This window comes from Dipodomys spectabilis, unplaced genomic scaffold, assembly GCF_019054845.1.
Source record: "Dipodomys spectabilis isolate Male_0828 unplaced genomic scaffold, ASM1905484v1 ptg000030l, whole genome shotgun sequence".
Classification (NCBI taxonomy): Eukaryota; Metazoa; Chordata; class Mammalia; order Rodentia; family Heteromyidae; genus Dipodomys; species Dipodomys spectabilis.
In genome coordinates, this window is record NW_024870707.1 from 12,517,109 (window position 1) to 12,540,963 (window position 23,855).

Below are 23,855 nucleotides of genomic sequence, written 5' to 3' on the forward strand. Positions count from 1 at the left end.
CTGCCTACCCAGAAACAGGAGCCCTCATGGGAGTTAGGACACATGCGGGATGATAGCGGAGTCAGGTTTCAACTCTTTATTTATCTGTAGAGTACAGTCCCTGGTAGCAGAAATATATGCACAAAACAAAAAAACCAACAACACAAAGAGTTTAGAGGTTAAAAAAAAAGGTAAAAATGTTCCCATTGGACATTCAATATACAGGGATTTCACAGCTCTCGCCCACCCGTGCCCAACCCCAGGCTGCTGTGTCCCACAGCGGTGCCAGGGGCAGGGTGAGGCCGGGAAGGCTGGCCCCTCTCAGAAGGCCGGCAGCAGTGAACACGGCAGGGTGTCCTAGGCAAGATCCTGAGAAGCCAGCTGTGGCGCGGGCAGAGGAAGGCCAGAATGTCTGGAGCCTTGGCCATAGTACCCACTCCCGGGGGAGCCCCGTGCTGCCAGAAGCTGGAGCTCAAAGCACCGCCTTAGGTGCGCAGAGCAGGCCAGGGCTTCCAGGCACCACGGGCCAGCACTGCCCTTGCAGCTCCCAGACTTGCAAGGCGCGGACCCCGCACGGCTGCAGCCACTGGCAGAGCCTCTTCACAGTATGTCTGCTCGCTCCTGTCCTCAGGACCGAAGCAGCTGTCGAACACATCAGCACATACTAAGGGCCGGGGCCATGTGCTCCGGGCATGGGAAGTGTCAATCAGCGTCAATCCGTGGTGACGCTGCTGACGTGCTATGTGGGCCGTGTTAGGCTGGATGCCTTAGCCCAGAACATAAAACACCCCCTTCCTCTAGGTGGAAGGGTCTGAGATATTGCACTATATTTCTGCTTCCTAGTGAGATCGTAAACAAGATAGGGAAGAAATGTTACTCCACTTTAATACAGTCTTTAGTATCATACACATCTGTGCGCAGTGAGTGAGACGTCCGAGGCCCTTGTGCCCAGTGCCATGGTGCAGTACAGAGGGTCCGGCCTGGCCGCCTCCCGCAGTCCAGTGGTGAGGGGTGGAGACCTCCCCAGTCACACCCCGAGCTTCCTCTTCTGGTCAAAGTAGGCATCGAACCTGGCTTGTGCATAGTCCTGAGACAGAAAAGAAAGGCCTCGATATTGGCCTTGTTTGCAGGACTCTGGCCTGCAACCAGCCTCGGGCTGAGGTGCAGACTCTCAGCACTGTCCCCACCTTGCCTCTAAAGTGGCAGCCACTCCAGAAGGGCTCTGTGGCTCAAGCCTGCACAGTTCCCTGGACAGAGCAGCAATGACACATCCACCCAAGACAGCTGCCCTTCTAAAGCGAAAGGCGCTGGGTGCTCAAGCGTAGAACAAGGTGACCACAGAGATGTACCTGCTGTGTGCACCACAGGCCACTGCTTATAAAGAGCTCTTCCTTGGGCAGGAAGAGAGGAGGCGCTGCAACCAGACAGTCCCCAAACGCAGACCACAGCCTTGCATTTGTTCCGGGCCCCCGTCCTCACAGAGGCGCCCCAACACAGGGTTTCCCTAGGCCTATGTCAAGGACAGCTCTTTCCTTCCTTCCTTCCTTTTCTTTCTCTTTCTTTCTTTCTGTCAGTCTTTCACTTAGGGCCCGGGTACTGGCCCTGAGCTTTAGTGCTCAAGATTAGACCCACAGCCCCACTTCTGGCTTTTGGTGGTTAATTGGAGAGAGTCTCATGGTTTTTCCTGCCCAGGCTAGCTTTGAACTGTGATCCTCAGAGCTCCACTTCCTGAGTAGCTAGGGTTACAGGCATGTGCCACCAGCACCTGGCTAACATTTCTTGATGTGGAAAAAATGACAGTCTTGCTTGGTTACCATGTGCTGGTGAAAGCTAGGACGTCTAATTCAGAAAGTACCAGCTTCCAACTCAAAGCAGAGTATTGCAGGTTACAGTGTGGAGTAGCATAGCATGGGGGAGGGGAAGGGGTGGATGGATGGACGGACGGGGACTCACCCTCCCTCCCCCGACATACACACTGTCACTTAGTGTCCTCCTGTGAGAAGGGGCCAAGCGAGGCTAGGGGCTGGCCATCCTCCTCCAGGCTCCCACTGACAGCAAGGTAACTGCAGACTCACGGGGAAGCTCAAGCAGCCTTGCTGGACTGGTGCCCCAGGCCACTGAACTTGGGGACCACGTCAACCTCTCCAAGTACCAGTCAGTTGCTGCAAGCCCTCGCATATTCTACGATAGGCCCTTTCCCCAGAGAAGAGAATGGCCCATAAACATACCATGTACCCAAACTCAATGGAGGAAATCTTGGCCTGTACAATGGACCAAAGTCCCCAGAAGAAATGGGAGGCGAGGGCAAACCTGTAATCACAAAAGCAAGAAAGGCCATGAGCTGCGCGGCGTCAGGCGCACGGAGGGCCCCGGGGGCCCTTGGCAGGCCACCCCTGGCAGCAACAGGTTGCCTTGCAAGTATAGTATGCCCGCTGCCTGGCCCAGGCACGGTGCCACAGCGGCAGCTGCCATGGTGCTCTCTGCTCCTCGTATGGGGCGAAGCACGTACCAATGAGGAGCTGCTCCCGATGGCCCTTTGGTGAGAAGCTTCTGGAATGGAGCAGGCGAGCCATCCCACTCCAGCCCCTAAGAACCTCATTACTGTACTGAAGCACCCCCATTACAGTTTCTAAAGCATCAAGGGACAGAAGTTACCTGTTGACTTCAAGCAATATTTCCTCTTCAATAAAGGATTGTTCTTCGCTACTGAGCTTTTCAAAATCACTTTGGAATGTTGTCAAGTAACTGGAAATAAAATGGAGCTTAAAAGAGAAGTAACTGGGTTAGGATCAACGGTGGCTAGAGCAGCGCTACCATGCTGCCTGCGAAGCACACATGCATGGCGAATGGCCGTGGGGCCGGTCAGGAAGCCCCGCAGGGCAGCGGCTTGTGTCCCCACCAGGGGCTGGCTGGCAGCGACAGACAGTCTCACTGGTCTGAGACTGTGGGGTTGCTATCACTTGGGGAGCATGTGCTTGTGGAGTCACTGATCCAGGCAGGCTCGCCTGCATGGAACCTCGTCCAAACTGGCCAGCACTTCTCGCAGCTGCCGTGAGGCGCTGGGGAGCCCAGCGCGTGGCAGACATTCCCTTGGCAAGGAAGCTGGACTAGCCAAGGCCAGGGGCCTTCCACTGCTGAGATGCCAGGACTGCGTTTAGAGAATGGTGAAGCTGAGCTTCCATCCAAGGAAAAAGTTGACCTAAGGCCCCAGCAGCATTATAAAATACACAATCCACACAGAAGCCCTCAGCAGCTGCGTAGGGCAGGCCACATGCTGAACTGTTCACACCAATCAGAAAGGGGGTATCTGAGAAAACCTTACACCCATAGAGAATCTTACGCTTTATAGAATATATACTAGGGGAACTTCCTTAGGTTTTTGCAGTTACAAAGCTCTGCAGCATGCAGTAAAATAGACCTGCCACTGCCCGCACGCACTCCGTCTCGTTTACAGCGGCCACTCTGACTACGTGTCTGCCACCTGGTGAGAATTAAACACCCAATACTGTGACCTTCTCCTCAGGCCAACCATGGCGTCCCACCATTGTCCAATCGTCCTCATGAACCTGGCTGCACAAATTCAAGGGCATCCCCACCAGCCTTAAAACATGGCTACACAACAAGGCAGTGTTTGTGGGCCCTCAGCGCGTCCCCATTTGAACAGTGAGCCCAGGACATGGACCACCTCCCCGAGATGCCTGTTCCTGGCCCTGGATCTGTGCATACGCAGCAGCCCCAACCCTCTCCTCTCTACCTGCCACGGGATGCTGTGGGAAGTACTGCTGCCCACCCAGGTCAGCAGGATGGGGAGCTGTCATGTAGCAGTGGGGCTCCAGGGAGGGGAGGTACGGCCCACATGCACTCGGGTGAGCTGGGAACACTACTCCCCGCACTGCCCAGCTGTAGCTCCATAGCTGGGAGCCTCCATAGTGCCCCTCACCACGGCCTTTGAGGGCTGTAAAGTAGAAGGGGGGATCCCAGGAGGAGAGTCCCAGAACTCATCCTCCAGCGGCAGGCTGCCTGGAACTTGGGGCAGGAGAGGAAACTTCACATCCAGGGCATTTGCTCCAGCTACTAGATCATAGGCCCAAGATGCTGTTACTCTGCATGAGAGAGATGCAGAGGAAGGGCCGCAGTTCGCAGACAGAAGTCTGGGGAGCAGGAGGAGGCCGCCCTTGCAGGAAACACTGGAGGCCCACACGGAGACCGTGCTCTCTTCTGACTGAATGAGGCACCAACAGTGAACCCTACCACCAAGTCTGCACCACTTTAAACAGAAGTACATGTGTGGGTGCATGTTTTCATTCTGGGGGGGGGAGGGAATGGTAATCTGAGGTCTTCTGCATGCCAGCTGTACCTCTGAGCTACATCACCAGATTTTTACCTTATTTTGACTCCAACCAAGTTGTCCATGCTGGCCTCTGACTTACAATCTTCTTTTTTTTTTTGCCAGTCCTGGGCCGGAACTCAGGGCCTAGGAACTGTCCCTGAGATTTTGTTAGCACTTTACTACTTGAGCCACAACACCACTTCTGGATTTTTCTGTTTATGTGGTACTGAGGAATCGAACTCAGGGCTTCATGCATGGTAGGCCAGCATTCTACCACTAAGCCACTTTCCCAGCCCCCAACTTACAATCTTCCTAGCCTCAGGAGTGGCTGGGATTACAGGCATGAACCGTGATGCCCAACCAAAATAATATTTTTTAATATAAACAAAAGGTTTTGTCTAGTCATATTACAACTTAAAAACAGCACTTTTAAGGCTAGGATGGGGCTCAGAGACAGAGTACTTGCCTACCATACAAAAGGTCATTAGATCTACCCTAGCACCCAGGCCCTGAGGAATAGATAAAAGTAAACAAGTATCGTTAAAACTGACCGTGTAATTGCATAAAATTAATTTGTGTATAAAACTAACTCATCCTACCTGTTGCCTCCTGGTAGGATACTTCTGAATGTTTGCTTTGAAAAAGGGGTATTTTTCATAGCTGTAATCGTACATCCATTCACAGAAATGATTCCCAATGTCGAATCCCCTGTGAGACAGAAGGCAGGCAGGGGTGAAACACACCAGGGAGCCTCCAGGCTACCTGACTAGCAAGAAGGCCAATACTGCAATTAAACACTTGGTAAATTACCTGTAATTATAGCTGCTGTATTCAAAGTCAATGAGCATCAGCTTCTGCTTTTCAGAATTCTCTTGGCCTTCTAGCAGTAAGACATTACCTGTGGACAAGTTTGGTTACAGGACTGATGTGACAACAGAAGGCTCGAGTTCTTGGAAGCAGAGCTGAGGCGGGTCTGGCTCTGCTGGGGAGTCCTGGGTGACTTAACTTCAGTTTCTGCAGACATCGCGGGTGCAGAGAGCACACAGATGTGCTGCCGTGGGGTCCGGGCAGAGGCTCCAGACCCACCTTTCACTCCCTGGTCCCCCTGGTCTCCCTAGCTGACTGTGGAGCAAAGCCTGGCCTGTCACTCTGCCGTCCAGTGCGGTACTTCCCAAATGCCTGCCAGGCTGGCGCTCTCCTGGCCTAACCACCACAGACTGCTGGAGAGGGCACATCAGCTGGGAGCCATGACAGGGGCCTTATTGTTAGTGAGGATACCGCAAAGCTCCACTGCTTTATTTATTTAGTCACTGGTTGGTTTAAAGGAGTCACAGGCATGCATGCACTGCAAGCAGTTGAACACGTGACACGAAGTTCAGGTATACCATTCCAAATCATCCCAAATCCTGAAGTCAGTGATTATTCTTTTAGATTTTTCCCCCCATCTAAACATTTTGTTATTTTTGCTGGAAATGGATTTTAATACTCTACGTGTTTTTCTAAGCCTTGCTTTTTCTCTTAGTAAATACTACAGAATTTTCTATTAGCAGGCCAAAACCCAATCTGGTTGCACAAGACCGCGTCATCTGCCGTGTCTACCCCAGCTGCGTTCCTCACCACCCAGTGACCGCCAAGCATACACATAAACCTGATCTGCCGCAAACCGTGGCAATCTTACCTTCTTGACAATCATTGTGACAAAATACAACTGGAGATGGAGTAGATTCGAGCAATGACCTGGAAAAGAAAAGAATTACTGTTACCTGTCAAGCTTTTTAAAGTAAGATGCAAGCAGCATCGTAGACCGCTCAGATGGCCAGCCCTGCACTAATCTCCAGGATACAGTCTCTAATAGTTTTCATCCCAGTTCTGAAACCGTCATGTGGAGACAAGTGTACAATGGCTCAGCCCAGGGATTCGCATAGGCCTCTGCGCACTGCAGGCCCTGTGCAGCTGCTCTTCGACCAGGGCTGCCCTCAAAGGCCGCTGGACTCCTCTGAGGGCTTTGTCCTGCCCACTCCCCAAAGCTCATGTCTCTACCTGGACAATCTGAGTCCACGTCCCTCCTCGGCACTTGTCACAACTTCACTTCATGCGGATCCTTCATTTTTCTTTCTTATTTTTGGAGGGGGTCAGTACTGGAACTTGAGCTCTGCCCGGTGCTCTCCCTGAGCTTTTTTACTCAAGGCTAGTGTGCTCTATCACTCACTCCACAGCTCCACTGCCAAGCCGAGGTGTATTAACCTTTTTCTCATCTGCTTACGCTACTCACTGCCCTAGACAACAGCCTGTCCCCCGAAAGTCTGCTTTTCCCTGAAAAACTTTCTCGTGAAGACTTCCTGGGCTGACGGGACGTGCACACACGAATGACATGCCGGCCCTGTTGTCAGGATTCGTGCACTGCATACTTCTGCAAGGAGACAGGAGCCAACACTCACCTCAGGTTCTCCAGTTCCAGAGGCAGGTTGTAACTGAGGAACTTCTGCAGCTGTTTCATTCTGGACTCCCCAGTAAATGTAATTCTCAGCACTTGATTTAGGTATCTGACATGGCAGGGGCAAGAGAAAGGAGAACAGTTCAGCAAGTGTGTTCGGTCAGGCCCCAGCCACGCACCCTAGAAGGATGGCAAGGGGGAGAGTGTGGGAGTGGCAGCCTTGTTTCCCCTACTCCATTCCACAGCCTGTTTATAAACAAGTCTTTCTCTATCCAGGAATGAACTGCATCATGCAAGGAAAAGACATTCACGAGATACCGGCAACGCCAAAGCCAAAGGGCCTCTGACTACCCACGGTCAGGTGACAGATGCCTGCTTCTGTGGCTGCCAGGAACTTCCGGCAAAAGATGAATGCAGACCAGCTGGTGTGACCACTTACTTTTCCATTGTTCCAAAAAGCCATTTGGGTTCCTTATTGAATGGCATTTTCATGCCATGAAATGTAGCCATTTTCTCAGCTATTTCTGCAGAAATATCTGGCAACCTTAATTCTTCAGTGTCTAAGCGCCGACTCTGAAAGATAAAATCGAGTAAAACTTGCCATCTGCCCCAGGAACCTGTGGCATGGGTTCCTACTGTCTCGGGAGAAACTTGTGTTTGTAAGGCATTTAAGGCTTATTCAGTATATGAAGTTCCCTTAGTGGAAGTGCCCAGAGGTCAAGCCCCAGGACCTGCACACACATACACACACATTTCCTAAGCAACGGACACTGTCCCCACAGACAGGAACCCAGCGATTGCCATGCGCTTCTACCATGAAGACTATTTCACTGTGAATGTGTCTAAGTGTGAAAGTTTACCCTCACACCGCAATAATTGAAGCCTCCCTCCCCCGCTGCGTTGGTGTGCACACCTGCTCACTCGCTCACACACATGAGCAACCCTGCCTTCTGCAGTTCTCCCCGTGGCCTCAGCACTTGGCGTGCCATTGAGGAGGCTTCGGAGGGCTGCACCAACAAGGAGACAGTCATGGAGGACAGACCAAGCCTCTGGACATGGCACTGCCCAGTTGTTCTGGCGGCCCTTCCACAGTGGGCTCAGGGAGCTTCTGGTCCAGCTTCTCCCAGAGAGCTGAGCCCCTAGAGGCAGCAGCATGGGGTAGAAGCGATTGTACCCCACCTACAGAAGCCACACAACAAGGGTTAAATCAAGTGCAGGAGCATCCCGCATGACTGTGATTGAACAACAGTACAGTGCGAGACTCACGTGACCAGTGCCGTAGGCTCTGTAGATGCCGCCACTGCTGTAAGCTGTCACATGATGGGCAACACACGAGCTTGCGTACTTACACCAGCATCACCATCGTGTTTCATGATGACACGGTGACAGCTACAAGGCCACTGCGTGACACCGTGTTCTCCAATATGGGATCATTGTCACTGACATGACAGTGCATGAACTATGTTTTGTTTGGGAATGAGGAAAATGTAAAGCTAACATGCCCAAAGATGAGCAAATCTAGTACACCAAGCTCCCTGGCTAGCTCAGAGGGACCCTAAAGGAGGCTGCTGCCATGCCAGAGGCCGTCACCCAGGCCTCTGAAAGATGCCTGAGTCGTCAGGAAGAAACCCACAAGGAAAATACTGAATGAGGTGGAATCAAATAAATGCTGCTTTTTTCCTCTGCCATGCGGGAACAGGATCCAGGGCCCGAGGGTGTGCTAGCTAGGCCAAGGCTCTACCACAGAGCTACATCCCTCATGCCAAATGTCATTTCTATGGGTCAAAAATAGTTGAATATGGCAATTTCAAATGGCTCAACTTGGTATTTTCAATGAATTTATAAATAATAAATTTTAGCCGGGCGCTGGTGGCTCACGCCTGTAATCCTAGCTACTCAGGAGGCTGAGATCTGAGGATCGCGGTTCAAAGCCAGCCCGGGCAGGAGAGACTGTGAGACTCCTATCTCCAATAAACCACCAAAAAACCGGAAGTGGCGCTTCCGGTAAAGCGCTTGCCTTGAGCTGAAGAGCTGAGGGACAGCGCCCAGGCCCAGAGTTCAAGCCCCACGACCGACCAAAAAATAAATAAATAAATAAATAAATAAAATAATAATAAATTTTAAAAGGGCTTGGAGGCATGGCTCAAGTAGCAGAGTACTTGCTTAACAAGAGCAAGTTCCCAAGTTCAAACCCCATACCCTTCAATAGGTCAATCTTCAGCGTGTTGTAAACAACATATACAAGAGTTGAACTTAAGAAATGGAACAGAACCATTGCACAGACATGCAACCCCGGGGCCTGACCTCCACCCCTTACTCCTCTAACATTATCGTATTCTCAACTGGCAACTCCCTTCACCTGTTTCAAAAAGGGAGCTTTTGGCACGTTTGCTAAAAGACAATTTGTTTTTTCCAGCTATAGAATACCAGTATGTAGCCAAGGCTGGCTTCAAACTGTGATCCTTGTGCCTCAGCCTCCCCAAACTCTGGTAGTGTAGACATGTGTCACCACATCTAGCTAAAGGACAGTTCTTAAAACTTGTTTTTATTGGGCTTTGTTAATATGGTACACTATTTGCAGTCTTTGGATTGTTTTTGGGTTTTTTTTTTTTTTTTTGCCAGTCCTGGGGACTTGAACTCAGTACTCTATCACTTGAGCCACAGTGCCACTTCCGTTCTTCTGTTTACATGGTACTCAGGAATCGAACCCAGGGCTTCATGCATGCTAGGCAAGCACTCTACCACTAGGCCACATTCTCAGCCCTGGTTTATTTTAAACCACAGCATTTCAGGGTGGGGGTGGGGAGGCATCCACCTTCTGCCTGTGGCTTGTATCTCACTCACCGTGGTATTCAGATCTTACCGGGATGAACTGCTCCAGCCGGCCCTGGGGGAAGATGCCATAGAGTTTGGGTCCAAGTGACCTCTCTGCGAGAATGGCAAACATAACACTCTCCAGAACCATCGCCTCAGTCCCCTACAACAGACAGCAACAAAACAGAGGTCACTGAGCGTGTGCCATGTGCCAGCATCAAGAAGCACGCCTCTGGGAGCGGCTTCCCCAGGTCCCGGTCCATCATGAACATGAACCATGGCTCTCAGGTCACAGCATGAGCTGGGCAGGATCTAGGCTTGCAGGAATTACAGCAAACGACTGGGCTATATTCCAGAGTCACTGGCTTTTTGGTCCAAAGCATACACTGGCCTGCAGCATTCTGGGTTTTCCAGTTTGAACTTTCATCCTAGCCTTTCGCTCTACTCTAATGCTAAAAGATCTATGAAGTTCCTGTGTTCTATCTTCATCCAAATAACTAATATGAAATTTATCATCTTTTTTTTTTTTTTTTTGGTATGTCGTGGGGCCTGAACTCAGGGCCTGGGCGCTGTCCCTCAGCCCTTCAGCTCAAGGCTAGCACTCTACCACCTGAGCCACAGCACCACTTCCGGCTTTTTTTTTTCTTATGTGGTGCTGAGGAATCGAACCCAGGGCCTCATGCATGCAAGGCAAGCGCTCTACCACTGAGCCACCTTCCCAGCCCTCTATCATCATTTTGCCTTCAAAAATCTATCTAACCCCAAGATAGGGATTCAAGAGGTTTGTTCTTTGTCACTGCTATTTTTAATGTACTCTGTGATTTGTTTCTTTTGTGTGTTCTTCTCCCATGGTATAACCCCTGTTGTCACTGTATTTGATTCCGGTGCCCCACGTCTTCTATATACATTTTTCTAATGTTGGGAGGGGAAGGGAAATTCACAAAATACTGAAATAGGAATACAGGCTGACTCACTGTAACAATGAGACATACAAGACACTATGTTGAAAATGAACTTTACAACTTGTGGGGGGGAGGAGTTGGGGAGAGAAGGGATAGTAAGGGGAAACAAAGGAGGGGGTAACAATGCTTGACAGGAAATGTACTCATTACCTTACTCATGTAACTGTAACCCCTCTGTAAGTTATCTTTACAATAAAAAAAATATATATATATATTTTTTTGGGGGGGGTCCGGTCATGGGGCCTGAACTCTGGGCCTGGGCACTGTCCCTCAGCTCTTCAGCTTAAGGCTAGCACTCTACCACTTGAGCCACAGCGCCATTTCCGGCTTTTTTCTTTTTGCTTATGTGGTGCTGAGGAATCGAACCCAGGGTCTCATGCATGCAAGGCAAGCGCTCTACCACTGAGCCAACTTCCCAGTCCCAATAAAAAAATATTTTTAAAAAACTATCCTTCTGTTTCAGCTCAATTTCACTTGTTTCATCCTTTTCCTTACACAGCAAAATACGGCTAAGAGTTTCCATCCATTAGGGTGAAAGGGTGAGAAGGAAGTCCTCTAGTTTTGTTTTTGTTTTTTAAGAGCTAAAATGCCCCTTTGTACATCACCTTTGTAATAACAATTTTTTAAAAAGAGAAAGCTAAAATGGAGATTCCCAGTTGATGTGTTTAAGGAAAGGCCCACAGCAGGTGTGTTGGGAAAAAGTGTTTGATAATAATTCTAATTCATCCCTTGGCAAGAAATGCATTGTGCAGGAACATGACCCCGGAGGACAGGATGGAAGTTCTGCATTCCACAACTAACTGAAGCCCAGGGACATGTTCACTGGAGCCGTGGGTATGCTAGTACTGGTGAGAAGAGGAAAAGGCTGTCATGCCACATTCAAGCCACATTCCTTTTGTGATCCCAAATTTACGTGTTTCTGACATGTACCTTCTGCAGCAAGGTGGGACATCAAGCAGGTTTTATTTCTTAGGCTGTAAAGAACACTACCACCTGGTGTCTGTGTGGATGAGGAAATGCTTTCCATAGCTCACTGGCCTCTCCCAGTGCCCTTGCCCATGAGTGATCGCACTGTGGGACGGTTGATCTCAAGCCCATAGGATAGACAGCAAAGCATCCTGTGCGTCCATCCATGCTCCTGCTTCTCATGGGTGGCACTGCCTTCTACACTGTATGAAATGCAGAAGTGAGCAGAGGCTAGGCAAGGCCAGACAAGCAGGACTGGCCTCAACAGGTGTTCTCAGCGCTCTGCCATCTATCTCATTTCCCCTAAAGTTCTACTCCATCCTCCAATTATTTCCAAAGAACAGAATTAGGCTTCTGTTTGTATAGACCCAGAATTTGGTTAAGATGTGCTTTCCAGCTTTCCACACTGTAATGAGGGGACCAGGGCTGGCATTGTGTAAGACGCACATACTATCCCATCCGCACTGTCCCTTAATGGCTGAAATGCCACGTTTAGCCACAGGCGTAAACTCTGTTTTATTGCTTTGGAAGCTGAGCACTGTATGTGTACTATTTAGGAAAGCTGCCTTCATTTACGTGTGCAGCACTGGGCCTGGGGAGCAGATTCCACACTATCCAGACCCCTCCACAGAGCTATCAACTATGTCCTGAAATGGAACCAATAAGAGGGACAGAGACCAGAGAACTTCAGTGAACATGGCCATTGTAAACCTTTGTCCTTCAACACTGTGCTCAGCATTTATCCGTGGCAGGATCAGGAGAGGGGTGGTATGAAGAGGGAGGGGGCAGACCTTGGAAAGGGAGCAAGTGAAGGTCACCACGGGAGAAGCAAGAATCATGGGTGATCATCAACTCATCACCCTGCTGAGTCTCCCTGCTGCTACAGAAAGCAGGGCTCAGGCCACACCTCTACTCCAAGCCCCGGGCAGCCGCACACTGCTCCCAAATACCTATTCCTGCTGGCCTCGGAAATTAAAATTCATTTATACATTCACCCCCAAAACACCTCCTCAAGGTTTGCTGCGTACCCGGAAACAATGAACAAGTGTGTCAGGCCGCGGCTGCAGAAAGCGTCCATTCCAGAGACAGAAATGAGAAAACACAAACACAAGTGCAGATGAGGTACAGTCATGAGGGACAGAAGGCTAGTTCTAAGAGGACACAAGGAGTGCTAGGAGAGGTGTGAAGGAGCCGCCCTGGAGAGCACCTGGGCTGAGGAATCCATCTTCAAAGCTCAACAGCACAAGAGTGCTGAAAAGCTATGCGCTCAGCGTGCGCACTGCTCCCACCTGTCTCCTCCAGCTACTCAGAAGGTTAAGATCTGAGAATCATGGTTCAAAGCCAGCTGGCACAGGAAAGTTCATGAAATTCTTATCTCCAATTAACCACCAATAAGCTGGATGTGGAGCTCAAGTCAGAGTGCTTTGAGCACAAAAGCTCAGAGACAGTACCCAGCTCCCCCAGTTCAAGTCCCAGGACTAGCTCCAAGACAACACAGTAACAAAAAACTAGCCAACTTCATGGGTAAACTCACCTGGAGACAGGAGAAGAACCAGACCAGACCTGAGAATTCCCAATATTGACAGCAACAGCTTGCAAACAGACTGTCAGCACAGTAAGCAACAGGCTAAAAAAAAGGAATTGAGTGCTGGCCTTCATAAGGAAGGAGTGAGATCCTATCAGATGAAGGTCCAACAGAAGGACAGGAAAGTGCCACTGGCCCTGGCAACAGAAAGCTGTTACTGATAAAAACATGAAATTTCAGGGACCAGCTGGGAAGGGGTAAACAGTGAATAGAAGAGGCAGAAGGATCTATCTGGGGTACATAGAAGCAAGGGTTCAAGTAAGATTGAACTTACATACGTGGCTTCACTTGGTAAGCACCCAGGCCTGGAGTTCAACCTTAATACCAGTGTGTACACACACACACACACACATACACACACACACACACACACACCTGGAGTTCAACCTTAATACCAGTGTGTACATACATACACACACACACACACACACACACACACACACACCTGGAGTTCAACCTTAATACCAGTGTGTACACACACACACACACACACACACACACACACACACACACTCACTCAAGCACTTTCGTGGTATGCTAACCCAAAATACTTAAGCTCATCCTAATCATGAGGAAACACTGGACAAAGCAATGTGCAGAAACTGCTGGCATGCTGCCCAAGTATCCAGACAGTAAAAAACTAAAAGGAAGCAGCTAACCCCAGCCAGACCAAAATGTCCTACCACTCAAATGTGGTCTGCAGTTCAGCTGTTATGAATGCACCGGAACTAGTGGCTCGCAGTAATGGCGGTGTGCAAGCTGTGTGGAGAACAGCAGGAGGGGGTGGGCGGAGCGCAGGGGAGCTCTACTGCTACTGCAAATGTGAAAACTACAAGTTAAAAATAAATTCATAGAAAGGACTGAACCCAAGCAATATTAAAAAATGCAATTCTATATGGTAGGAATAAATCTATTACATTACTCTGTGCTTTCCCAAGCTTTCAAAAATTATTTTGTTGTTGTTGTTGTTGGTCATGGAGCTTGAACTCTGGGCTTGAGCGCTGTCCCTCAGCTCTTTAGCTCAAGGCAAGCGTTCTACCACTTCAGCTACAGCACCACTTCTGGTTTTCTGGTAGTTTTTTTATTGGAGATAAGAGTTTCATGGACTTTGCTGCCTGGGCTGGCTTTGACCATGATCCTCAGATCTCAGCCTCCTGAGTAGCTAGGATTAAAGGCCTGAGCCACCAGCACCCGGCCGAAAATTAATTTTTTGTGTGCTGGTGCTAGGGCTTGAGCTCAGGGCCTGGATACTGTCCCTGAGCTTTCTTGCTCAAGGGTAGTACTTTACAACCTGATCCACAGCTCCACAAGAATGCCTCAGATATTCCTGTCCAGGCTGGCTTTGAACTGTGATCCTCAGATCTCAGCCTCCTGAGTAGCTAGGATTACAATTTTTTTTTTCCCCTGAGAAAAAGGGACTGGGGAGCTGCAGGTATAGCTCAGTGGCAGAGTACTTGTGTAGTGTTCACAAGGCTCTAGGTTCCCTCTCCAGCACCAAAAATTACACTGAAATAAAGTTGCTTAGGGGTGAGGGAAGAGCAAAGGAGACTGGGAAGTTTTAAAGCAGATTCAGCAGATTGTGACTCAAAGAACTCTTGTCAGCACTAGAGGTCTGGCTGCTCAGTGATGGAGCACTGTTGAAACCTTAGATCACCCACCTCAAAAATACTATCAGTAAAAGAAAAGAAAGTTGCTGGGCACCAGAGGCTCATGTCTATAATCTTACTCACTCAGGAAGCTGAGATCTGAGGTCTGTGGTTCAACACCAGCTCAGGCAGACAAATTGTAGAGACTCTGATCTCCAATTAACCAGCAAAAGCTGGAAGTGGAGCTGGGGCTCAGGTGGCAAAGCACCAGCCTTGAACAAAAAAGCTAAGCAAGAACACGAAGTCCTGAGTTCAAGCCCTACTACTGCACAATAGGTAGACAGGTAGACAGGTAGGCAGGCAGGCAGGCAGGCAAATAAATATTTTTTTACAAAAAGAAATGTTATTAAGAAGAGGAGCAGAGCTGGGGTGGGGCTGGGAAGGGCAGGAGTTGGGAGTGCCCTGTCACTACAGAACAGGGTCAGTGACAACAAGCTGACAAGTCAGGCTCCTCCCTCAGAGGAGCTGGGGTGTGAACACCGGAAGAAGGTCCCTCAACAGAGTCAGTGGAATGATGACACAGACACAGAGGACTTTGAGGTGAAAAGATGATGGTGAGAGAGAAGCAGCCATCAAAGAATAAGGTTCACTGCCTGCTTGTGGTGCAGGCAGGGAGGCCAGAGGAGAAAACAAGGCCTGCCAGGCAGGGTGGGTAAATGCCTAGGGGCTAACCCAACCCAAGCTAACAGACCCCTCCTGGGTTTGTGTGGTTCTTCTCCAACAGCCAGTCCCAGCCACTTGGTGCGGCACGGAGGGGCGGGGATTACACAGGAGGCAAGTGGAAGCAGCAGCCAAGAGCGTGTGGGAGGAAAGGCTCTGGAGGTGGCAGGAAAGAGGGCTGATGGAGGGCAAGGAGGTGGCAGTGTCGACTGCAGGTCTCAGAGCTGCTAAGCGGGCTGCGAGGTCAGTAGCAGGGTGCACTGTTTGAAACAGAGGCAAAGAGGGTCAGAGTTTTTGAGATAAAGTCAAGAACACCCATAGGAGAGGAAGGCAGGAGAAATGGAGGAGGAAATAGGGGCTAGGTGACAATGGCAGGAGTCAAGCTGAGCTGTGCACTGTTTTCGCAGTGAGGGCTAGTGACAGCACACCAGAGATGACGGCCGCTGGGAGGGGGCAGCGCAGGGCATGGGCTTCAGAGGAACTGGGGAAGATGAGAAGGAGGACCTGCCCATGGCATGAGGTATGTCTAAAAAGTACTGTGAGGAAAGGTGCTATGAGAGAGAGGTGGAGCGATGTCCAGAAGAGACAGTTCTTCAGTCCAAGATGGATGGTCAAAAGGGCTCACAGGAAGCCAAAACCAGCTCTTTTACTCTCATTCCCAATTGCCTGTGGCAGCCAAGGGATCACAGACAAAAATCTGACTCCCTGTGGGTTTTACTAAAGAGGATGTGGAGGCATGCTGGGACTGCTGGATCTGAGGACCCCCAGGGCAGGCAGCACAGGTGCACCTGAGATAGCCGCCGGCACAGTGCTGATGTGTGCCACCCTGCTGCAGGGAGAAGAGGTTTAGTCTCAGGCAGGCAGACGCACAGCCCTGCCCCGTGAGGACCCATGCATGTGCATGCCCCTTACCTGTAGACCTGTACAAGAGAAAATGACTGAAAGGCCCCATTCTCCAATGTGGACTCCGCCCCACAGTCCTGTCTCACACTCCATTTTATAGTCCTCAAGCCTCCTGCACATGTGCATCTCTGATCATGGCATCTTTTTACTCAGTCTTCAAGTCTACCCTGGCCACAGGATCCGCACTGCTGCTATTCCAGGAAGAGGGTGCCATTATACAACCAGGAAGCTTGCTTCCTGATGAGAAGCATGGGGGCAACCAAAGATACATTGAACTAGCAGAAGTCAGGCAGCTTTATGTCAAGAGTACTAGAACTGGCCGGGTGCCAGTGGCTCTCACCTGTCATCCTAGCTACTTAGGAGACTGAGATCTGAGGATCATAGTTCAAAACACCGAGGCAAAAAAAATCTGTGAGACTTTTATCTCTAACTAATCACCAAAAAAAGTTAGAAGTGGAGCTGTGGCTCAAATGGTGGAGTACCAGCCTTGAGCAAAAAGTTCAGGGACAGTACCCAGGCCGAGATACAGATACAGATACACACACACACACACACACAAAATATTCCTAGAAATGTTACTGCCCTCATCTCTCAGCACCCCAAACACTTTTGGAAATGCTCCCATAAAGACAACTTCACTTCCTACACCAGCAGGAGAGTCAGCGACCCCAGGCTCACGCGCGCCTCAGGGAAGTGTGCTTCCGAGGCAGAAAAGAGGTCTGCCAGGCCACGTCACAGAGAGGCTGGCCACCAGCAGATTTCACCTCATGCAGATGCAGAATGATCTGGATTACTTACTTGAAATTCATTTTCTTTCTGAGCTTGTTCGGATCCCTCTTTATTACAGGACCTCTATGAAGGAGAAAAAGCAAACACTTCCGGTGAGATGGAGAACACTGAGCAGACACTAACTTTGCAACCACCAGAACAGTCAGGGTTCACAAAACCTCACAGATCTTTAACAAGGGCCTCTCGGCCCCCGTGACTGGCGTGGCGTACAGGCAGCAGCAGCCTCCAGCACGGGTGCCAACGCCTTAGAAGTGAGAAAAGGGGTGTGCCGCTGAGAGCAAACAGCTGTGCGTCTCACAGCCGCCCCGGGTACCATGTACCTTGCACAATCTCACTGTTAGAGGAAAGTCACTACAGTGCTCGCTTCCCTTCGGGCCTTCTAAAGACAAGCGCAGGCCGAGGCTCTCCTCGATTTAGCTACGCGGCTCTCTCAAGTCAACCTGCAAGGACAGGAGTGTGAACACGCCTATGGACAGCCAGGGTTGGCACAGACACGGACATGCAGGCAGGAAAGCTGGCCCAGGCTCTCACACTGGCCTCTCCCACACTGGCCCTTCTACTGCGGCCAGTCATGGCGCCATCTCAACTGTTCCTCCGGCAAACAGAGGACTGTGTGAATTTTAACAGTCCTTCAAAGTTATCTCACATGTTAATACATTAAGGGTTACTTTGATATCACTTTTCTCAATGAAATTGCCAATGACTGTAACCAGGACTTCAACAACACAATCAGATCACCAACCACATAAGCAATGCCCAGGCCACATTCTTTCTGCAAGGCCCAGGTTATGCATTTCCAAGCCACCCCCCACCCAGTGCTCAAAACCCTTCATACTACCCTTAATAAGGGGAAGGGTCATGTCAAAATCTTATACTCAACTATTATCTCCAAAAAGATTTTATTTGTTACAATTAAACAAAGCCTGCTTGAGCCAGACCCAAGAGGAATCCCTTAAAGGAAATCTTAAAAAGAATAGTAAGGTAACAGATTCTTGACCATCCCATGGAAAAACATACCTTTCCATTCCACAGCTTTATCAAAAATACCTGTACCAAGGGTGGAAAGTGTGGACAGGGGAAAAAAAATGCCACGTTAAGCAACACCAGCTACTCTGCAGCATTCTAAAACCCCTGAGACTTATGCACCATTCACCCACCACTCACCACACTGCACCGCACCATACAACATTCCATACAGCTCAGGGCACGTCTGTAAACTGTTTACCTTCCTCTACACGGAAGTAAACAAAGTAAGCATCCATGTTCATAAAGCTAGCTGCAAAAGGCTGCTACTGCTGGCACTCATGGATACACAGTCTATCGTATCTAACATAGTAAAACACATTTGGAACAAAGTACAGAAAGTACAAATGGGATAGATGACGTTTTCATCTGCGTAATCTGCAGACACTAACTGATGAACAGATGTGATAGGTGAAATCCCGTTACAGTGCAAGCGATAAAAATTGCTATTACAAAACCCCAGTGGGCCTCGGCTGGTGACATCGGATGGTCGTGACATCGGATGCTGAAGTGCCAAGCTATCATGGAAGCTCGAGCCTCCTGCGTCCTCTCCCTTCTACCCCACCCCACACTGGCCCAGCTCAGCAGCCTCAGACTTCTACCCACTGAGACTCTGGTACTAAGTCCTCAGGCACTGAGCAAATGAGGTGCTTGCTCCCCTTTGGATGGCACCAACAAACAGGCACTGCAGTGCTAGGAACCCAAGGAGCCACCTGTGCAGTGAAGCTGGTGGCCCTAAGGCAGGGAAACTAGAGTGAGTGAGGACACGGAAAGGGCCAAAGCAGTCCATGTCTTGTACCAGCAAAGAAAGGGTTTGGGAGAAGACATAGTTCATTTCCTTTTGCTTCGAGAGCTTAGAAACTCCCAGTTGGCTTTATAATGTCAGCTCTTCAGTTATTACTTAATACCTATTCCAAGAACAGTTGACCAATGAATGTTACCAGGCGACACAATGCCATTTTCACTTGCCACCCTGAGCAGTTTTTTGTTCTTGGTAAACCCACAAATAAGTATATAAATATGCCAATTCATTTATTAATAAAAGGCCTTGAGTTTTTTTTCTCCCCAAGGGAAGTTAAAGATAAGAAAAGTTTTATAAGCTGATACATATAAACACTTTATAGTAAAACCATTAAGACCAGGAACAGTAAGTTTAATGACATTTGTTGTACCGGGATTTGACCTGCACACAATTCTAAATGACTATGGTTACTCCTATACTGTTATTGCTCTAACTGTATCTTCTTAGCAAGATACAGTTAATGGTTACTTAGCTAACAGAAGTCCCTTTCCCTGTCAAATGGTGCTCTCAAAAATAAGTCATTTTACCCAAAGTTACAAAGTAGCTTAGTTCCAAGGCCCCACACTCACACTTGGGCTTGCTCGCTCACAGCCAGTGCTCTACCTGTTGAGCCATGCCTGCAGTCTGGCTTGATGCTGGCCAATTGGAGAAGTCTCTTGGGCTGGCTTGGAACCTCGGTCCTCCAGGTCTCAGCCTCCTGAATAGCTAGAATTGCAGGTGTCAGCCACCAGCACCGAGCTCAAGACCACTCCTTTTTGGCACCAGAAGTGGCCATAAATAAATTCAATTAATAATTTCCATGCCCACACCATCCCACCCCCACTGAACCCTAAGAGCACCATGGTAAAGGCAAGATGGACTTCTGTGGTATGCAGCCCTGTGTTCTGTTTCCTCAGTACAAAATGTCCTACAAGCAAGACCAAGGCCCAAAAATGTCACAGCAGATTCGACAGAAATGAACGTGAGAGGAAGCCTCCTCCTGATGTGTCTCACACACACACACACACACAGTGTCAGAGAGCGCACACACACACACACACACACACACACACACACACACACACACACACACACACACACACACACACACACACACACACACACACACACACAGTGTCAGAGTAGCTTTCTGGCCAGGAAGATAGGAAGTAGTTTTTTCCGCCAGTGGCAAGTATTAAAACACTGTATCAATATTTTATGCAACTTTATACTTCCTCTAACTTGCAGGTTAATTAAAAATAATCTTTTGCAAGTTATAAAACTTATTTTTTTACATTAAAAGTTTGAGGAATGGCTTTTGTTTTGGTCGGTCATGAGGCTTGAACTCCAGGCCTGGGTGCTGTCCCTGAGCTCTTCAGCTCAAGGATAGTGCTCTACTGCTTGAGCCACAGCACCACTACTTGAGCCATAGCACCACTTCCAGTTTTCTGGTGGTTTATTGGAGATAGAGTCTCACAGACTTTCCTGCCCGGGCTGGCTCTGAACTGCCATCCTCAGATCTCAGCCTCATGAGTAGCTAAGTTTACAGGTATGAGCCACCAGCGCCCAGCCATTGGCTATTTTATTTAAATGACGTGTGTGCACATGTATGTGCATGTGTGAGATGCTAGGATCGAAGCTCAAGCAAGATGGCAGTCATTTAAATAATATATTGTATGTAAATGCACACTAAAATATTTATGGAAGAAATACTTCCACATGTAGAATTTGTTTCAAAATAGCTGAGGAAGCAGAAGAAAAAAGACAGGGAAAATAGCTACCAAGGAGACAGACAGTAGGCACTTGGGCACGTCACCTTTCTACCCACCTGAAATTCCTCATACACGAATAGTGCAATTTCAGTGCCTAGAGAAATCAGAATGCCCCAAGTACACAAAAGACACCTAACTAAACATGTTTTTAAAGACTCACTGAGTTACACACCTTAAGAGGTGAATTCTATGTAATGACCCTTGTTATTTTTCTCATTTTGCACTTGGTTTTTCAAAAGAATCTAGAAGTCAGATTTATTAGTGATAAGGAGATACATGTGAAAGTCACAGCAAAAGGGAAATTACAGGTTGTTTTTTTTTAAGTTATAGAAGATTTTTTTTTAAGATGAATTGTTTTATTCTGTTTTTGGTGGTAATGAGGTTTGAACTCAAGGCCTTGCACTCACAAGCCTTTTTAAAATTATTTTTTTGGATAGGATCTCACATTTTTTGCTCTGTTCTCCTACCTGTGCCTCTCACATACTTGAGATTTTAGATGTAAACCATCATGCCTGGCTTATTTGTTGAAATGAGGGTATTGATAACTTTTATCCAAGCTAGCTTTGAACTGAGATCTTCTGATCTCCACCTCCCAAAGTAGCTAGGATTATAGGCTTGAGCTACAATGTCAGGCTGTTTCTTTAAGCTTATTTAAGCTATCCAACAGAATAACCTGTCTTAATAAAGGGTTTTAATTTCATTAGTTCTTACTAAAACATTCCTCTAGTAATAAGGAAGGGTTTATGCCTAAACCACTGTACTGAAAGTGAGTGTCACTTTCCTCTGGGTCTGTGCATTGGTGGGGTTTGTATCTAGTAAGTTCAGCTGTCTGAACCAAAATGTCTTTAAAACCCACTATGGCCTGGGTTCCTCCTGGGATCTGCTGGTAACTCAGTCCCAAAAAGTAAGCGTTTAGAATGTTAATTAAGAAACCAAGTAATCATTATATACAATGTTATAATAATAAGACAGATGCTATGTCCCCAATCACAGCAGCTGCAGAACCAAGGTTAACCCAACTGTGTTGGTCTCCAACACTCCTCCCTCATCAAACCCCTCAGCTACTGTCTCTTTTCAATGCTCCACTTGAAACAAAGAACAACTGTGGCTTTCTAAAATGCTCTGGAATCCACATAATTAAGAAGCAACCCATCTACTAGCGAGACTCAACTCTTAGGACATCTACAATGGTCTGGGAAAAGGACTCACCTCCCTGGAGCCTGGATTGTCCTGAGCTGAGCCCTGACTGCTCCTGGCTAATCAGGACCCTGAGGCTGGCGAGTAACACTGAAAGCCAAGAGCTTGGCGCTTGTTTGGTCTTGGACTGTGTTGCCAGCTTATGGCTTTGAAAACATCTACCACCACCCCAGCTATGAACCAACTTGACTCTCTAGAAGAGAAGTCTTTCTAGCATGCAATAGCGATAGTGTAACCACTGGCCATTCTATTGCATCCCCAGGAGGTGAGGTGAAGAACACACAAGTCATGTGCCTTCCACTCATCTTTACCATATATGAACCTTAATACCGCAGTAGGTGCTCAACTGCCTTCTCCCTGTTTTGAGGGGAAGGGGGGGGTATCCTATTTCTATTGTTTTTTTATAGTTTGCTCACTATTCTATAAAAATATTTTACAGAGCATTTGAAAATTTGAGATCCTGCTACTCAGGCTGAGATTTGAAGATCAGGTTCAAAGCTATCCCAGGTAGTAAAGTCTGAGACTTTTATTATCCTCAATTAACCACCAAAAACCAAAAGTAGAGCTGTGGCTCAAGTGGTAGAGCATTGGTCTTGAGCAAAAAGCTCAGGACAGTGCCCAGGTCCTGCCGAGTTGAAGTTGAAGCCCCAGTACACACTCTCTCTCCCGCCTCACACACATAGTGAGACCCCAATGCAATGACTTCAAAGTGTAGCTGAAGTGATTTGTTTATGAGCACACAGAATCACAGAACTTTAAGCATGAAAGTTCCTGAGTGCTGAGAGGAGGAGGAAGGAAGAAGAGCACAAGCACTTCAGTTCTTAGGTTAGGGCCCACAGTTTTCTAAATTACTAAATGGTCATTTTCTACTGAGGAAACAGAAGATAGGGATCTGATTTGCCTTGGACAAAAGAACAAAAAGAAAGTGATAATATATTCAACAACATTTAAAATCTTAATCACTGTACCTCTTTAAACAGTAAAAAAACTGTAGCTGGTGCTACTTAACAAGCATTATGGTTTTATTTAAAAAAACAAAAAAACAAAACAAACCAAAACATTTCTTAAATCCACAAACTGAAAGAAAGGGATGAGAGCTGTAGAGGATGCTCTAGCTTCGGAGGTCTCATACTATACCGTGAATCGTGTCTGTCACCTGGAAACCAGAGTGCTCCAGGCACGATCGCATGGGCAAGCCTGCAGCAGAGAACACATGCACATACAACTAAAGTGGCACATTACCCACGCCCTCACTCCACCCGACACAACACATTCCTTCCCAGACAGGGCCTGCAGGCCAGCCAGGTTCTAGGTACCAGAAATCTGCATTGGCTTGTGCTCTATAGATCTCACACATTTAAGACCAGTAAGACAAGGACACATGAACTATGTCAAAATTAGACACAGTAGCCTGTGGTTTACATAGTTATCAAAGAAGGCACCAAAGCAGGTATGGAAGGACAAGGGGTAGTCATTTGGCAGCGAGGCTTAGATATTAGCTAAGAAACTCTAGGTCAGACCAGATGCAAATGTAGCATGGGACAGGGCCAGAGGAGACTGAATCCTGAAAATTCTAACTACTTCAAGAAATGAATATAATTATACTGTACTTGAAGTACAGGGAGATAATTTAAAAAAAAAAAAGCATAGTTAATCAAACAACTTCAACTCACAATGGCCCTAAAGCAGTTGGGGCTCTGTTACCAGGCCTGGCTGCCCATTAAGGAGCCTGGCCAGCAGCACACTGCACTGTCACCTACATTCTGCACAGAAATATTTTTAAGCAATTGATTTCTCAGTAGCCAATAGTTTAAGATTCACTATCAATGAGCTATTCCTTAGTTTTATTGTGGTTTAATTTTTAATTACACTGTGGTCAAGAGAAAACAAAGAAAAGAATATTTTGTTTTCTAGATTCAAAATAAACCTTCTTTTGACTTGCTAATACATCTCTGCCTTGTGCCTTGATGCCTTGAACTGTATTACAATTAGTATTCAAACCAACAGTAATATT

General features: G+C 48.1%; 1 protein-coding gene and 1 long non-coding RNA gene across 5 annotated transcripts in view; one reads left to right on the forward strand and one right to left on the reverse strand.

Moving 5' to 3' along the window:
- Positions 1 to 61: 61 nt before the first annotated feature.
- Positions 62 to 23,855, reverse strand: part of Chka (choline kinase alpha) — a 46,149-nt gene continuing 22,355 nt past the window's right edge. Inside the window, exons 3-13 of one of the 4 annotated variants that reach the window (XM_042675851.1) lie at positions 18,086 to 18,115; positions 17,078 to 17,131; positions 9,607 to 9,720; positions 7,183 to 7,316; positions 6,748 to 6,852; positions 5,988 to 6,046; positions 5,120 to 5,207; positions 4,909 to 5,017; positions 2,635 to 2,741; positions 2,208 to 2,289; positions 62 to 1,066 (exon numbers count right to left, since the gene is read on the reverse strand). In XM_042675851.1, the coding sequence (XP_042531785.1) occupies positions 1,007 to 1,066; positions 2,208 to 2,289; positions 2,635 to 2,741; positions 4,909 to 5,017; positions 5,120 to 5,207; positions 5,988 to 6,046; positions 6,748 to 6,852; positions 7,183 to 7,316; positions 9,607 to 9,720; positions 17,078 to 17,131; positions 18,086 to 18,115 (942 nt within the window). In that variant the 3' untranslated portion in view covers positions 62 to 1,006. Of the gene's footprint in view, positions 1,067 to 2,207; positions 2,290 to 2,634; positions 2,742 to 4,908; positions 5,018 to 5,119; positions 5,208 to 5,987; positions 6,047 to 6,747; positions 6,853 to 7,182; positions 7,317 to 9,606; positions 9,721 to 17,077; positions 17,132 to 18,085; positions 18,116 to 23,855 lie in introns of those variants that run through there. The other 3 variants (XM_042675849.1, XM_042675850.1, XR_006146988.1) reach the window with 3 other exon arrangements.
- Positions 7,113 to 22,342, forward strand: LOC122104874. Its single transcript, XR_006146989.1, has 3 exons — positions 7,113 to 7,123; positions 16,100 to 16,104; positions 21,540 to 22,342. It is a non-coding gene; the product is annotated as an uncharacterized LOC122104874 (long non-coding RNA).